The sequence below is a fragment of the Pyrus communis genome, chromosome 4 (genome assembly GCF_041283825.1).
Source record: "Pyrus communis isolate YQ-2024b chromosome 4, ASM4128382v1, whole genome shotgun sequence".
In the NCBI taxonomy this organism is placed as follows: Eukaryota; Viridiplantae; Streptophyta; class Magnoliopsida; order Rosales; family Rosaceae; genus Pyrus; species Pyrus communis.
Window position 1 is genome coordinate 12,860,229 of NC_142568.1, and position 16,427 is coordinate 12,876,655.

Here is a 16,427-nt window from a genome sequence, read left to right on the forward strand (position 1 = left end):
ATCCCCTTCCAAGTTTTGTTGTTTGACGCGCTTGAACGGGTTTTTGTTTGTGTTGACCCTAAAAACTACTTAGCCTACAGGGCGCGCAGGCTGTCTAATCTTTCCGTTGAATGCGGGGCGTGCCAAGTGGATGATCGAGCTCAGTTGGCGAGTAATGGTGGTATCAAACGCACTGTTGACTTTCGTATCTGGGCGACTACATCCTCTGGATTGTTTTCACCTGGTTTGGCCGCTTCAATTATATTCGTGAAAATATAAGTGCTCCGAATCAGTATCAGACTATAAGGACAGAAATACTTAAAAGAGATAAGTGTCATGATTGTAAATATGGTTCAGCCGTCAGAATGTTGAACTCTAAAATGCACTTGTGGATATCCAATCATAAAATAGGTTCGGCTTTCAATGTGTCAAACAATGTAACCTGGTAATACCTCATTCACTGAGAGACTAATAAGATGACCTTCTTTGGATAGCTCAAAGAATCCTTGTCGGCAGAGACTTAGATAGATAGTCAGCCAAACCAAAAGCAGTGTTGGTTATCCAAACTAAAGGTGATTCTTGATTGCTTAACTCTATGGCTCTGATGCTGTTTATCTAAATTGAAGGTGTAGTCGGTTCCCTCTACAGTACTGTGTATCCAAACTAAAGGTGTGTTAGTGAAGATAAGAATGTTAGTGTTTTTTTCTGAAAGTTTTGAGAGGGTTTCGGGTAGAGTGAGAAATCGCGCAGGGAAGATTTCTGTATTGCGTTGAAGGGCCCCCAAATGTTGCAGAACCTCTTTTATTTATAAAAGTGGTTTTTCGTGCTGACCACCTTATGTTGAAGTACAGTCCTATATGGATTGCACTCCTTCGACATCCCTTGGTCCAATACCAATTCATCTTGATCTTTGGATTGGACTCGGCCACTCCTACTGGACTTCGAACTCTGAACCTAGTCCATTTTTTGTATTTAATCCATTATTGGTCTTGATCAGCTATGAATATTAATTCTTAGATTATTACGAATGTTATCAATGCTCATCTTGATCCTTACCAATTTCACTTGATTTAGAACTCAACTGAATCTAGCCTGACTCCCTAGGAGCCAGACTTTGATTAGAATTCGCGTTGATTAGAATTTGGTTATCCCACCTTGTGCTGGACTTGGTCATACAAAATCGTAGTATGCACTAAAGGTCTTCATTTTGGGTTAACCCAAAGTCATATTTGGTCCAGGCCCAATATTTTGGGCCCAAATAGTCTATCCTTAATTTGACGTTGAAGAATGGAGGTGGGGGCTATTTCTGCTAGGGGCTGAGGCATTATATGCCTAGCATAGGCCTAGGCCTACTCTCACTCTTTCAGCCTTTCTAAATATTGAGTATTATATTTATATATATATATATATATTTTTTTTCTCTTTTTATAAACTTAATATTGTACATCTTTTAGTTTACACAAAATTCTAAAATTCTATTCACCAATAGTTAAAACAAGAGGTGTTTCTTTTCTTTTAACCCAACAACACTCACCTTAAAACTAAATTTAACTCTTATTTTGTAAACAAATCAATAACTCTTAAAATTAAAATCTAAAGACTAGTTTAGTTCTAATAAAAAAATATTCTTTTACGTAATTGCCAACCGAAAGAATAATAAACTTTGAGCTTTTCCTCCTTCCCTTGTTGAATTTCATATGTTTTGTCTTCCAAATTTCCAATTAAGGTTTGTAATCTCTATGTTCTCTTTAAATTTTTACTAACAATATGGTCTAAAAACATGATCTGCCTAGCATTTTTCATTGACTTGATATTGGAAGGTTAATTTTTTTTAATGCTCTTTAATTTTGATTAACTACTCTCTATGTTAACTTGACATTGGAAGGTTGATTTTAACATGAAAAAAATATTTAGTGCCTCAAAAAAAAAATAATTAAGTCACAACTCCAAGCATGTATTATACCCTTTTGTAAACATTATCTGTTTTTTTAACATTTATGTGAGGCACCTCCTCACGTAAAATCTGCTCATATTTCTTCAACTATCCAAGCTGGTTCTGTTGCCAAATTATGAATCGTGTATGCATTTTCGTTATCGAGTCGAAAATAATATGATCTGCCAGAAGATTGAAAGCTCGATCTCAAACCCTCTTTGACCAATTAAACAACATTCACATGGCTGTGTCGCCTTCCAAGTGCTATCAGATCCCTGAGCAGATAAGGCAATGGCTGGAAGAAGAACGGTACGCCTTCTTTCTGGAGAAAGTACTTCGTGTCCTACAAGTCGTATAAAGTGCTTCTCAGGCCCCATACCTGGCAGAAGAATGCTACATCAAAGATCAAACTAAATTCGAACCCATAAAGAAGGGGTGCAATGATATTGACAAGTCGATTCCAAAACACATGCATCGGCCAATGCTAACTTCAAACTTTTTGAAGTTGGTGACAATCTTGGTAATGATCATGAGTTGGGTGTTTGTTATACTAGCAATGTCTTCTCGTAGAGTAGGTTATATCATACACCTGTCTCTGTGATCACGAAATAGTAAAAAATGTCGTAAGGGATACATCCACAGGGCAACCGAAGAATCTTTGCATTTTTGTGAGATCATTCTACAATTTGGATCACGCACTCAAATAGAGTTCATTTGATCCATGAACTAAATTCAAAGTCTGACAACACAATTTACTAAATTGTCGTAACATATAAGGTGTTGCTTGCTGCGGTGGATGAAAATTTAGTTTATGTTTGGATTGATGAAATCACACCTACAAAACAAATAACACCGTTAGCCTAATTGATGAATAACCGAGAAAAGGGGGAGGGTGTCTGTCGAAGAGTTTTCGATGCCTAAGTAAAAAATTATTTGAAAGAAACTAGAACATAGATAATTCTGAGTAGTAAGTGGAAATTATCGATCTCCTTGTTTGCCTTGGCTATTTACAGGAGAGACTCCTTGCATGTAGCTGGGAGGTGAGGGTGCAGGCCATGTTAGGCAGACCACTATGCTCTGCTAGCGTGGTGCAGGCGACACTCCGCATGCTGCTAGAGGAAGTCCCTGGAGGTAGGCCTCTGAAATTTATCCAAGGAGAGCTTCACTAATACCTTTAAACATGAAGAGAGACGTTCTTAATTTCTAGTTGCCATGACCCCCCAATGTCTTCCCATTCCTTCTTACCAGAAATGTGACGATCTTTATCTGCCCGTTTTAGGCAGCTAGCATCCACATTAGCGTCATTCATTGCTCATCCAAACTAATGCCCTTTGTTTTCTGATGCATTCAATAATTGGAATATATGCAGTCACTCGGTTTTAACTTTTTAGTTTGGGGATGCTATTACCATTCTCATCACTTGAATCTTTCATTTTATTTTCACAGTTTATATTGTACAACGTTGACTAGTGATCGGAAACGTCTAAACTTTAGACCACATTCAAATTTATTTTTGCATTAGTTCAATATTTTAAGGATATGATGTTAGAGAAATAAAAAGACGTGAAATAGTTGCAGAAACAGATATTTTAGGCGCAATAGAGGTTCCTGGTTCGAAACTCACATCTTCCCGCTCTTTTTAATAATTTTTTTTAATGCCACATTCAAAAAGAAATTATAAAAAATTTAACCAACTTGAAAATAATTTAACAGTCCGGTCAACATTGCGGTACGAGATAGATACTAAACAATTTTGGATTGAGTTAATTTATTACATAGATAATTTATTTTAAATAACTTAATCATTTGTTTTTAAGATCATTATGTATTACGCATAGTCACAACAAAAAACAAAAATATTAAATAAAACGTCCAAATAGTAAGGTTGCTAGCATTTTTTTAGTTTAACAGTTCCCTTAATAAACTCAGCTGGATCTAGAAGGTTACATCTTTTCTTTCTCAAAAAGAAAAGAGTATTACATTTTATTTACAGGCATATATTATCCAGGCCACATTCTTCCTGACTGCTTCCCAAGTTAGAGTGAAATAAATATATAAATTGGATGGCGGTTGATATGTATGAGTAATTGAGTATTGATGGTCTCTGATTTCTCTTTTAGATAAGCCAGATTCTGAACACGTTGACAGACCGCCAATTCTTGCTGACACTGCCTATACAAGAAAACATGTAGTCAACAGGACTAAGCGATAGTAATTTACCAACTTTTTCACACTTTAAACACAGTAATGCAAGCGCATGCAGCAGCACTACTGCTTAATTTTAAGAAAAATGTAAAATCTTTTTATTCTTTTTAATCTGTGTGTTCGGGCAGGTAATCTTGATGGTGGGCGTATCTAGCTTGAGCACACAGCTTTCTGAGGAGTTGGTACTTTGGTTGGTTGTCGGGCTCCTGCTTGCCGGGATGCTGCAAGAGGAGGACACAGTTAGTTCTGAAAGGTGCCTTTGTGGGGCCTTATGTGTAAGCCTTGAGGCTCACAATCAAAACTAACTAAGTGCAAAGGCATGTCACTGCCATCTCAATATGGCATATGTAGAACAAGTGTGTTTAAGTTTATTACTTGCACCCCAAGTTATTCTTACTTCTTGTTATTAAAGGATTGTCGTAGGTGGGTTAAGTCTACATTAAGTTCTTTTCTATGCCTTGAGATCAATGACTTTCATTTATCTTGTATGCTTAGAGGGTGGAAGTCCAGATCTGAATAAGTCATCAGTTTAGTTCACTTTTAATCCTGTTATGACAGCAAAAACCACTAAGGAAACCAGATCTGAGAACTGATAGAGCTTTGAATCATTAAGAGACTAGAAATGATTTGAATATATAATGGGGAATACATTATAACACTAGATCTATTAATTGAAAGACGATACAAAGAGAGTTGGGCAAGATTTCACCTTATCGGGCAAGGTTAAATGTCTTGCGGTCTCTTCTCCTTGCAGTTACAAAAGGGTTGAGTACTAAAGAGAGATGAATGGCAAACCAATTTACACAAGAGAGTCGATACTATAGCATTTGAAAAAGGTAGCAGAGCTTTTACATAGATGAAATATGTCTTTCTAAGAGGAGACGAAGGCTAAAGGGTGCATAATCTGGACAAAGCGCAGCTTTCTGGGTATTTGCTTGACTAAGAAGTAAGTTGTATGTTTGTTTGTTTGATTGGTTGAGTGTCCTTGTCATTGGGCCCTCTACCTCTATTAATAGGCAAATTAGCCCGACTGTGCTGCTTCTGCTCTTACCCGAAAGCAATTGGAGGGTAGTGTGTCATCAACATTTTTACAAGTTCTGCCATTCAATTATCACTTCTCTTGTAAGAACCTAACATTTGCATTTAATGGGGAGTAGTCATATTGTCTTGAGACAGGTATTTAGGCTTAACTTTGGGTCTCGGGCAAAATCTCCTCTATTAAGCTTTTTTGGGTTTCTTTCCTTTGAAGCCCAAAGTTAAATATTAACCCAAACAGTGCCCCCTTCAATTGTTGTTAAGCCTGCAAACCGAGGCGCTAATAATGATTGAATAGCTGCCTTTCATTAACCACTGTCGCACGCCTTCTCTCAGAACTTGCACCGTGTTCAAAAGCAACCGTTGGTTCATCAAGCCCCTTTTGCACTAACCCATGAATTCCAACCATCACCCGATCCTTTGCTATAAAACTCCCTTCAATTTCATTCCTTGGCCAAAGATTTCAATCAACTCGAGTCTTCAAAATTTTCTTGGATTAACTAGAATTCATAGACGCTTTCAGACCCCTCTAATTCCAACTTTCTTCCCATCTTCTCAAAGGTACTCAAAGCTGCATGAATTCAATTTTCTTCTACAACTGGTGAAAGGATTTCTACCATGCTTTATTTTCTCAACGGCCTTCATTGTCCTCGGGTAAGTCCTTATACTGGGTTCTTCTTCAAAGAAGGAGGAATACATCCCTTGGAACTTGCATGGACCTTTCAGGCCTCAATTGTTGTTGGAGATAGCATGCCTAAGGAGAAGTCAATTCTTATAAAATCATCAGAAAGGCACACTACTCCCTACTTCCATTGTAGGACTTCTATGGCATTGAAGAGTAACCGAGTTGCCTTAATGACACCGGTATATTCAATTTGCGTTGATATTCACAAGCCTAGACTTCCCCATAGCTTCTGCTTTCTTGATCACTTCATCATCATAAGTGTATTCTTCGGGATCAACTATCACGACTTCATCGATCGGGCTCTCGGGGGAAGGCGCAAAAGATTCAAACAAATTGGGATAGCAAATGGAAGTTGGATATGCTAAAATCTATTTAGCCAATAGTAACAATGTTTAGGTAGAGTTGGAGAAAATATAGACCCACCATTTTAGGGCAACTGTCTTAGTTAGGGATTTAAAACTACTCAGCTAAATTTGATGTAACTTTCAACATTTGCTGAAATGAACAAGATTTCTTTAAATTGCTTTGTCTTGCATTTTCCTTGAGATTCATGACGAGTGCAAAACTAACTTTAGATTCATGCAACGCTTGCACTTCTCCTTCTTTCCTTCTTGAATTTTTCTTAAAGCTTCGATTTGGGCTATATCAAGGTCTTCAATTCGTTGACACATAGCCTGAATGTGCTCTTCACTGTGTTGCCCGAATTGATTTTGAATCCTGACCGAACTTACATTAATCTCCATGGGAATCATAGCATCTTGCCCGAAAGTCAGAGCATAAGGAGTAGTTCCAATTGCTGCTTTTTTGGAAGTCCTATATGCCCACAAAGTATCTCCCAACTTCTAATGCCATTTCTTTGGATTTCTTGCCACCATTCTTTTAATAATGTTTACCAAGATCTTATTGCTGGCTTCAGCCTACCCGTTCGACTAGGGGTAGTAAGGACTAGACCGAATCATCTTCATTTTAAACTTTCCTACGAACTCTTCAACTTATCTTGAAATAAAAGATGGCCCACGGTCTGTGACAATTGACAATTGTTTCGGTCATTGAACTTCTTGACTGTAGCTGAGGTGATTGTCTTCACTGATGTAGTTTCTACCTACTTGGTGAAGTAATTTGTTGCCACAATTATGAACGTGTGTCATTTGCTAGAAGATGGGTGAATTTGCCCGATGAAGTCCATTGCCCATCCTCTAAAGGGCAATGGCTTAACCACCAGGTTTAAGGGCACCAAGGGCACATGTTGGAGTGGCCCATGTCTTTGGCATTCTTTACACCTTCGGGCATAAGCTTTGCAATCTTTCTCCATCTCGCGCCAGAGGTAGCCATATCTCCTTAGTAACCACCTCATCATAGTTCCGCTTGATGAGCCCCACAGATTCCTTCATGCACTTTAGCCATGACTCTCATAGATTCTTCTTGGCTTAAACATTTTAGCACCATCCATCTGGGGTCTTTTTTAGCAGATTCTTTTCCCAAACACATATTTAGTCGCTTGTTGCCTATTTTTCTTACTTGTGCGAAAATAGGGATTTTCCAAGTATTGAATAATGAGTGATCTCCAATCTTCTATCTTGGGCTCTTTGCTCATTACATCCAAACTGAATCCTCTATCAAAAATAAAAGGGAGATTTCTTCTTTGTACTTTCACTTTTACCTTAAATCTTTTTTTCTTGAATCTGGGCTCCTGAAGCTAATTGTGCCATGCCATCTCATTAGCCATTGTATTAGATTCTCTGGGGATATGGCTGACTGAGATTTCAGTGCCCCAATAACTTAACAATTGAGTGGCCGCTAGGTGGATATGGATGTGGCAAGGCAACATGTAATTCCTTAGCTTGCAAGTAGTAATGTACAAAGCCAAACGTAATTTTTCCACTGGGGTAAGAATTCTACTGAGGTAGTATATGGCTTGTTCCTTCCCTCCTTCATTCTTTTGGGCTAACAAGCTTCCAATTGACCTCTCCGAGGCAGAAATATAAAGCTTCAACGGCTTCCCTCTCTAAGGTGGCATGAGCACTGATGGAGAAGATAAGTAAGCCTTTATGCTGTTGAAAGCCTCTTGGTGTGGTGGGCCCCATTCAAATTCTTCTTTGTCATTTAGTGTTAGTAAAGGAGTTAGCTGCTGAATCTTGCCTGCTAAATTAGCAATAAATCTCCTCAAGAAGTTGATTTTTCCCAGCAGCTTTTCCAATTGCATCTTATTGGTGAAGGGATGCGACTCCATTATTGCCCAAGCTTTGTTCTTATTGACCTCTACTCCTCTTTGATGAACAAGGAATCTTAAAAAGTTGCCCGATCTTACCCCAAAAGCACTTTCTTTAGATTCATTTTTAGCTTATGGATCATTATCCTTGTTAAGGCTTGCCTGAGGTCTATCAAATGCTGCTCTTCAATCTTGGACGTCACCACGATGTCATCAATATATACTTCCATGCTATGGCTGATTAAGTCATGAAAAATGGCGTTCATTGCTCTTTGATAGGTTGTACCGGCATTTTTGAGCCCGAATGACATTACCAAATACTCATATGCTCCGACATGACCTGGCCATCTAAAAGCTGTTTAATGTATATCTTCTTTAACCATTTTTATCTGATTGTATCCCGCATTTCCGTCCATGAAAGATAGAACTTTGTGTTTGGCAACTGCATCTATGGATAGGTCAGCCATGGGCTTGGGATATTCGTCTTTAGGCGTGGCTCCATTAATATTTTTATAGCCAACACAACATCTAACTACTTTATTTATAACTTTTAACACAAGTACGATGTTGGCCAACCATTCGACATATTTGGCAGGCCTAATAAATCTGGCCTTCACTAGTATTTCAATTTCTTCTTTGACCTTTTCTTCAATTTCTTTGGACATCCTCCGTGGTGCTTGCTTAACAGGTTTAAACCCCTCCTTAATAGGCATCTTGTGTTCCACCAAGGTTGGATCTAAACCTGGCATCTCAGTGTAATGCCAAGAAAAAGAATCTTTAAATTCATGAAGAAGGTTGACAATCCTTGCCCGATCTTCGGTTTTCAACAAACTGCTGATTTGTATTGGTCTTGGATTCTTATTAGTTCCCAAATCAATGGTCTCCAAGGGGTTTTGTACTTCTAGGTTGGTTTGTCGGGTTCTGCACACAAAAACTCAACCAGTTCAGAATTCTCCGGTAAATCTTCTAGTCCCTCCAAGTCGTATATACATTCAGCGATTTGGATGGCTATTTCTAACTCTTTTCCAAAAAATTCTTCTTTTTTCATTAGACTGCTTGAAGCCTATCCACTCCACTCTTTTTCTTTCTTGGCTGATTTCTCCCTCTTTTGTTTTTTTTCTTTTTCTTTCCCATACATCAACAGTCTCTTTATTAAGGAGCTGACTGCAATCATTTGTCCTTCCCTTTTTGTTCTGACATTAAGGGTGTTGAGGAGTTGGGATGATGTAGGGTCTATCCCATTCTTCTCTTATGAGAGATAACCCTTGTTCTAGAAGCTTTTGGGCCATCACCTTAGTCGGGCGGCCGTTCTTGTCAACTGCTGAGCATTGAAGAATCCCAACACTGGGATGGTAGAAGTTAGCTTCTACGACATTGGCTGTAGGGAGGAACGGCCGTGATTTAGCCTCTACCATTTCCCGGAATCCAGGTCTCATTTCCCTTTCTTCATGATAGATAGCCACTTGTTGGTGTAAGGTAGATGGCACAGAGCCACTCTCATGAATCCAATCTCTACCGAGTACAACCCCATAAGTGGAAATACTGTCTACAATAAAAAAGGCCAACATGATTTGTTTCAAACCCAAGTTAACCTCTAATGGTAGTATCCCATGATCTTGGTGATAGGTCCTAAGAAACTAGAAACTGTAAGATCTGTGGGAATAAGATCTTCCTCACTTTTGCATATTCTTTTCATCTGCTTGTATGGCAGCACATTGACCGTGGCCCCTTTATCAATTAAGATCATCTTGAAAGGTACTCCTTCCAGGTGAGCAGTTATATATATATAGGCTTGAGATGGTTGGCTAGGGTCAAACTCGGGTCAACGAAGACCGTTTTGTCCTGCTCCTTCAACACTAACATGCGTCATCATAGGTTCTGTCGCCAAGTAATCACTTTCTATCATGGGAGGTAGATCATGCTCTGCGCGAAACGTGGCTCCTAAAACATATGTCATATTTACATGGAAGTTACTAGTCCAAGTAAATCTTTCCCCTTGCACCCGATGTGGTTCATAAATTTATCCAACCAAACCTGTGCTTCTTTTGGCAGCATTAGTTTAGGCAACGCCTCTTCTTGAGTTATGCCAAAATTATGCACTTGCACTAAGTTCTCACAGAGAGTGTCAACCAGCAATGGTGAAGGTATCTCTCTCTTTGGTGAGATTGTTCCAAAACAAATTGGCTCCGGGCTCCATTTAGGTGTCGGCATCATCACCATATCCTTCTGAACTCTCTTCAGGATTCTATACTTTCCAGGATAGGGGTTCTACGATATATGATCTCATTCTCCTTCGGTTTTGCTATTTGCCTTCTTTACCTCTTTCTTACTCTTCCAATGAGGTTGACTTCTCCCCTGATGAGGTACATTTTCGAATTTTACATTCTCTAAAGTTTCTGAAGTAATGGGAACTTTCAATGAGTTCATGTGGGCCTTATGCTGCCCTTGGACTCTTCTGATCATGGAGGCTCCCATCTCTTTGACAAACCTCTCGTCATTTCCGACTATATACCATTTCTGTCTGTGTCAGGCAAGATTTTTCTTTGTGACTGGGTTCACTGTCCTCCCTTTCATTCTAACATCTCCACTGGTATAACTTAGCTAAGGTGGTCTTACATCCACCCATTTTGGTGTTTTGGACTCCTTGTCCTCTACCTCTTCTGAAGCTTCATAGTTTCTGAATACTTCTGATAAGTTTTTATGCTGAGAACCTCCTGCCTACCTCTGGAAGACATTCTTAGAGGTTTCCCTCTTAATTGCTGCATGATGTTTATACGGTTTTCATGCTCTTCCTTCTTCCTTCTCTTGATCAGCTTCTGATCAGTGATGGCTCCTGCTGCGGGTACTTCTAGTTCGCATTCATATTGACATTTAGCATTACTTTTTTGATTATAGCAGCCTTTCAGGCAGCTTGATGGCTCCTTCAATTAGTCTCTCAACTGGCCTCCTGTCTGCTCTCACTTCCCAAGTGGCTTTCCTTTTCCCTTTCTCTGCCAATTTTAAATTGATCATGTTTATGGGGATCAGTAGAAAGGGATGAGTATTAATCATTGTATTAACCTGTGTCTCTTCTAGCAACAACTTTATTTCTAGTCCGTATTGGCCCATACTGTTTAGTGAAAATAACAAGGGGTCGGGCAACTCTGCTTCTTAGACTTCTTCCAACACTAGCTGATTAGTTTTGGATTCTTCCTTCCTTTTTCCCTCAAATAAAGGAAACAGAGGAATAACTGGCTCCCCCACCGAGCTAGCTTATCTCATAATCTCTCTAGCCCAATCATTTTTTGGGGTAAGGTACTCCAGATCTAGCCGTCTTTGTAGATTCCCTATTAAGGAACAAAGTCTGCTCACTTCTTCTCTTGTTTCTAGAGAGTTTTTCTCTATACTTTTTATGACAACCATCATGGTAGCCTGCAAGTCTTCATTTGTGACCTTCCCTTTTGATTTCTCAGAAGGAGTCGGGCTTTCCGTCAAGACAGGTCTTTGCAAGTCTTCGGGGAGATTTGCCATGCTAGATCTTGGTGTATACTAGGGTGGTTTTTGTTTTGCTCCCCAGCTGAAGGTTTGTTCATTCATTCGTCTTCTTGGCATACAAGATTTGTGTCCCACTCGGTGTGCCAAAACTATGTTCGGACAGGAAATCTCGAGCACACAGCTCCACGAGGAGTGGGCACTTTGGTTGGTTGTCGGGCTCCTGCTTGCCGGGATGCTGCAAGAGGAGGACACAGTTAGTTCTGAAAGGTGCATTTGTGGGGCCTTAGGTGTAAGCCTTGAGGCTCACAATCAAAACTAACTGAGTGCAATGGCATGCCACTGCCATCTCAATATGGTAGATGTAGAACAAGTGTGTTTAAGTTTATTACTTGCGCCCGAAGTTATTCTTACTTCTTGTTATTAAAGGATTGTCGTAGATGGGTTAAGTCTACATTAAGTTTTTTCTATGCCTTGAGATCAATGACTTTCATTTATCTTGTATGCTTAGAGGGTGGAAGTCCAGATCTGAATAAGTCATCAGTTTAGTTCACTTTTAATCCTGTTATGACAGCAAAAACCACTAAGGAAACTAGATCTGAGAACTGATGGAGCTTTAAATCATTAAGAGACTGGAAATGACTTGAATATATACTGGGGAAAACATTATAACACTAGATCTATTAATTGAAAGACGATACAAAAAGAGTCGGGCAATATTTCACCTTATCGGGCAAGGTTAAATATCTTGCGATCTTTTTTCTTTGCAGTTACAAAAAGGTTGAGTACTGAAGAGGGATGAATGGCAAATAGGTTTACACAAGATAATCGATACTACAACATTTGAAAAAGGTAGTAGAGCTTTTACATAGACGAAAGATGTCTTTCTAAAGGGAGTTGAAGGCTAAAGGGTGCAAAATCTGGACAAAGCGCAACTTTCTGGGTATTTGCTTGAATGAGAGGCAAGTTGTATGTTTGTTTGTTTGATTAGTTGAGTGTCTTTGTCTCTGGGCCCTGTTCCCCTATTTATAGGCGAATTAGCCCGATTGTGATGCTTCTGCTCTTGCCTGAAAGCAATTGGAGGATAATGAGTCATCAACATTTTTACATGTTCTGCCATTCGGAAAAGTGCTTTTGGGCCTAGAGTAGGTGGATTTCCATCAATTGTCACTTTTCTTGTAAGCACTTAACCTTTGCATTTAATGGGGAGCCATCATATTGTCTTGAGATAGGTATCTGGGTTTGACTCTGGGCGTCGGGCAGAATCTCCTCTATTGAGCTCTTTTGGGCTTCCTTCCCTTGAAGCCCAAAGTTAAATATTAACCGAAACATTGTGTACAATTTTTTAAATTTGTGATCAACATCTGTCTGTTTTCATTAATATTTTAGGACGAAGAACAATATTCTAATCATTGTAGAAAGAGCATTGCAAATGTATATTTATGAAATGAAACTACCACGGATAATCCAGTAGTTGTGGACAAATTTCAGGTAAGTATTCCACACCATCTTAGGTTCACTCTTGGGGCTATGTGAATCACATGATGGTGGCTAGAAGAAGACTGAAATGTCTATGTGAGTCTTTTTGACTCCTACAAAAATAAATTATTATGTCAAAGTCACTAGCTGATTTGAACACCTCCACTAATTTTGAGTTGAATGGAAATAATTTTATCATTGCCAAACATAACATAAACACATGATTTTAGTGGTGTGGCAATCCCTACATGATTATCTAGCACGTTTAATTCACTTTGTTCTCGTTATTCGTCATGCAATTGGTCCATTTCGCGTCAAATTTATGTCAATTTTGTGTTGATTTCATATGATGGTCAAACTTAAAATTCCTAACAAGAACACAACATCCGTGTCCATTTCGTGTCATTCCCAAAGTTGTCACTGTACACAAATCCTACCGTCAGATCAAAAACCCTTCCTCGTAACGACACGTGGGAGCGACCCAGCTAACGTTTTGCATTAACTGACATGTCGTCTATCCACACCGAAACAGAAACTTCCTCCTTTTCCCATTCGAGTTTCCACCACAAAACCCACTATAAATTCCCATCCTCCATAGAAATCGACATCGCTCATCCCAAAAAAAAAAATATATCCAGAAGCCTGAGCTCTACTATTAACCCTAATAATGTCTACGGAGAAGAACTGCGGATCGAAGAAAGCCGAGGATCGAGGATTGCTGATGCTGAGGCTGCTCATTGGGAAGCTAGTGCACAAGGGTCTCTCAATCTGGGCATCAAGAGGCCTTCATGGTCACCACCATCGTCACAATGATTTCAACGTAGAATCGGAAGCTACGATGGTGGTGCCGGAAGATGTTAAAGATGGACACTTTGCAGTTTTTGCTGTCAAGGGGAATGAAGCAGAGAGGTTTGTGGTTAAATTGGAGTCGTTGAGTAACCCTGAATTTTTGAGGTTATTGGAAGAGGCCAAGGAAGAGTATGGATTTGATCAGAAGGGTGCTCTTGCAGTTCCTTGCAGGCCTGGCGAATTGCAAAAAATTCTACAAAGCAGCAGGAGGAAAAATAATATTAATTTTACAGTTACACAAGGATACTAGCTAGCTTCTTTTGCAGAATTTTATGTAAATTATTTGTCTAATTATTCCCTACTTTTCTGTATTTTTTTGCACTGAATGTAGAACAAAGTTCTACATGGTAATAATGAGAATTTCATTTCATTTTATCTTATGTGATTTCTTCTGGCAATGATGGTGGGTTTGCGGATGACAATAATTGATGATGATTTTCAAAATATCGTGCATATTCTGCCAAAAGGTTTTTGTTTTTAATGCCTTCATCCTATATTTGGTTAGTATTTTTATCATTCTTTATCTTTAAATGAGGAAAAGGTGATTCGACCCTGCTTTCACTTTCAATTTTTTTATAGAGCAGTATGTTAAACCTGAACTATGATGGTGAAGGTGAACAAAAGAAAAAACAAACTACTACGTAAGGAATTAGTACTAGTGTTAAACATTCTCTAATGTTAGATTATGAATGGGTATGTAAAACCATTCTCATGTTTCGATTACAAGCGATATTACAAGCGATAGTACTATTCTAATCTACACTAAGAGAAGAGAGAGTGTTTGAATCAGGGAAGCCTGCAAATGTGGAGATGGAAGAAGCCACTACACTAAAATTAGTCTTTTACAGCGCACAATGCATGTTGTAATAATCATTCGGAGCAAGCGTGCCATAAAAGTCCACATGGTCAAAGATCCATCTCTTTTATGGCATGCATTTGCACACCAAAAGTAATGTACTTTTTCACATCACTAAACAGTAGTGCATGTAAAAAGATTAATATGCTTGCTATTTAAGACGTTCAATTCACCCGTTTTTTCTATTTAAATTCTAAACGTAATTTCAGTTTATTATTGATATTTTTATCGGATTTTCGTTCAACGTGTTTTCATTCTACATTTAGATGGTGAGGGTGAGTTTGAAAAGTGAGTTCGGATTAGCCTATCAAGGTTCCGTTCCCTTCAATGTAACAAAAATATATGGCTGGTTTATGTCAGTTATTTTCTAATTCGGGATACGAGAAAGTATTTTGGTCCATTTGGTTCAACGATTAAAGAATTGGAAAATGGATATGAGAAGTCATTCTCATGTTTGGTAAAACCAGTAATGGACTATGAAATTTTACACACAACTGATAATTATAAATGTGGAATTTTTTTTTTGATGATACGAGTTGTTGTGCACCCTAAACTTATAAAAATACGAGAAAAAATGGTATATAAATGAGTGCAAGATAACAATTCTTTGGTATTAATAATAGCACTCTTAAATATGCAATGAAAGGAACAATGAACATATTTTGATTCCTAGTGCGGCACCAGCAATGCATAAACCAAAAGCAAAGGAGAAAAAAAATGGTATTTATTCGTCTATATTCCCGAGCTTTATTCGTCTATATTGCCGAGCTTTTTACAAACACAAACGAGCTTTGTGCACTGTTGCAGTTTTCAGACGCCAGTTGTTTATGCCGTGTTTGGCCAGGTAGTATCACTATCGAGTGTATCGGAAAGAGATCCTCTCTGGATCTCTTCCTCCAAAGTCCAAGGATTAAGTAATTCAGGCCTTTAAAAATTTGATCCAATAGCTAAAATTATCCAGGCCTTTCAGACGCCAGTTGTTCTGTTTTTAGCCGTTGGATCAAATTTTAAAGGCCCTGATCACTTAATCCTTGGACTCTGGAGGGAGAGATCCGGAGAGGATTGCTTTCCGAGTGTATCAACACGCTTCGGTTTTCTCTTTTTCCTTTCTTTTCTTGTTTCGTTAATGTTAATTCGCACTTAGCAATGGACTCGTGACGGTGGCAAATTTAACAAACTCCTCCACTAGTCGTTTATTAACTATTACGATCTATACGTGAGAAGTCTTAAACTTTCAGTATTGGGAATGACAAGTTTGATAACAATAATGGTGATGAACATTGAGGAAGAAAGATTCACACAGAGAAAGTTTAGAGAGAAGAGAGAAGAGAGAAAAAAAGATGTGATGAATATTCCACTATATTGAATGAATGAATTATTACAACTGTTGTCTTATATAAATACAACCCCTTTATAACTAACTCAAGATTCTCTTCTACAATAATGACACTTGGCACTAACCTAACCATTCCTTATATTCTAACACTCCTTCTGAAGCTTATGGAGAGTAGAACCGAGCATAAGATTGAAGCAATGAACATTAAACTGACAAGAATATAAGCCCTTTGTAAGTACATTAGCACATTGTTCTACAGAAGAAACAAATTGTAACAATATTGTGCCTTGTTGAACCTTTTCTCGAACAAAGTGGCAGTCTATCTCAATATGTTTAGTTTTGGAATGAAGAATAAGATTGGTGGCCAATGCCATGGCAGAAATATTATCA

General features: G+C 38.5%; 1 protein-coding gene across 1 annotated transcript; it reads left to right on the forward strand.

Annotated features, from left to right (window-relative positions):
- Positions 1 to 13,593: 13,593 nt before the first annotated feature.
- LOC137721685 (protein SMALL AUXIN UP-REGULATED RNA 51) lies at positions 13,594 to 14,220 on the forward strand. Its single transcript, XM_068460710.2, has one exon. It carries the CDS (start codon positions 13,664 to 13,666, stop codon positions 14,093 to 14,095), a length of 432 nt encoding a protein of 143 aa, XP_068316811.1. The 5' UTR covers positions 13,594 to 13,663; the 3' UTR covers positions 14,096 to 14,220.
- Positions 14,221 to 16,427: the final 2,207 nt, after the last annotated feature.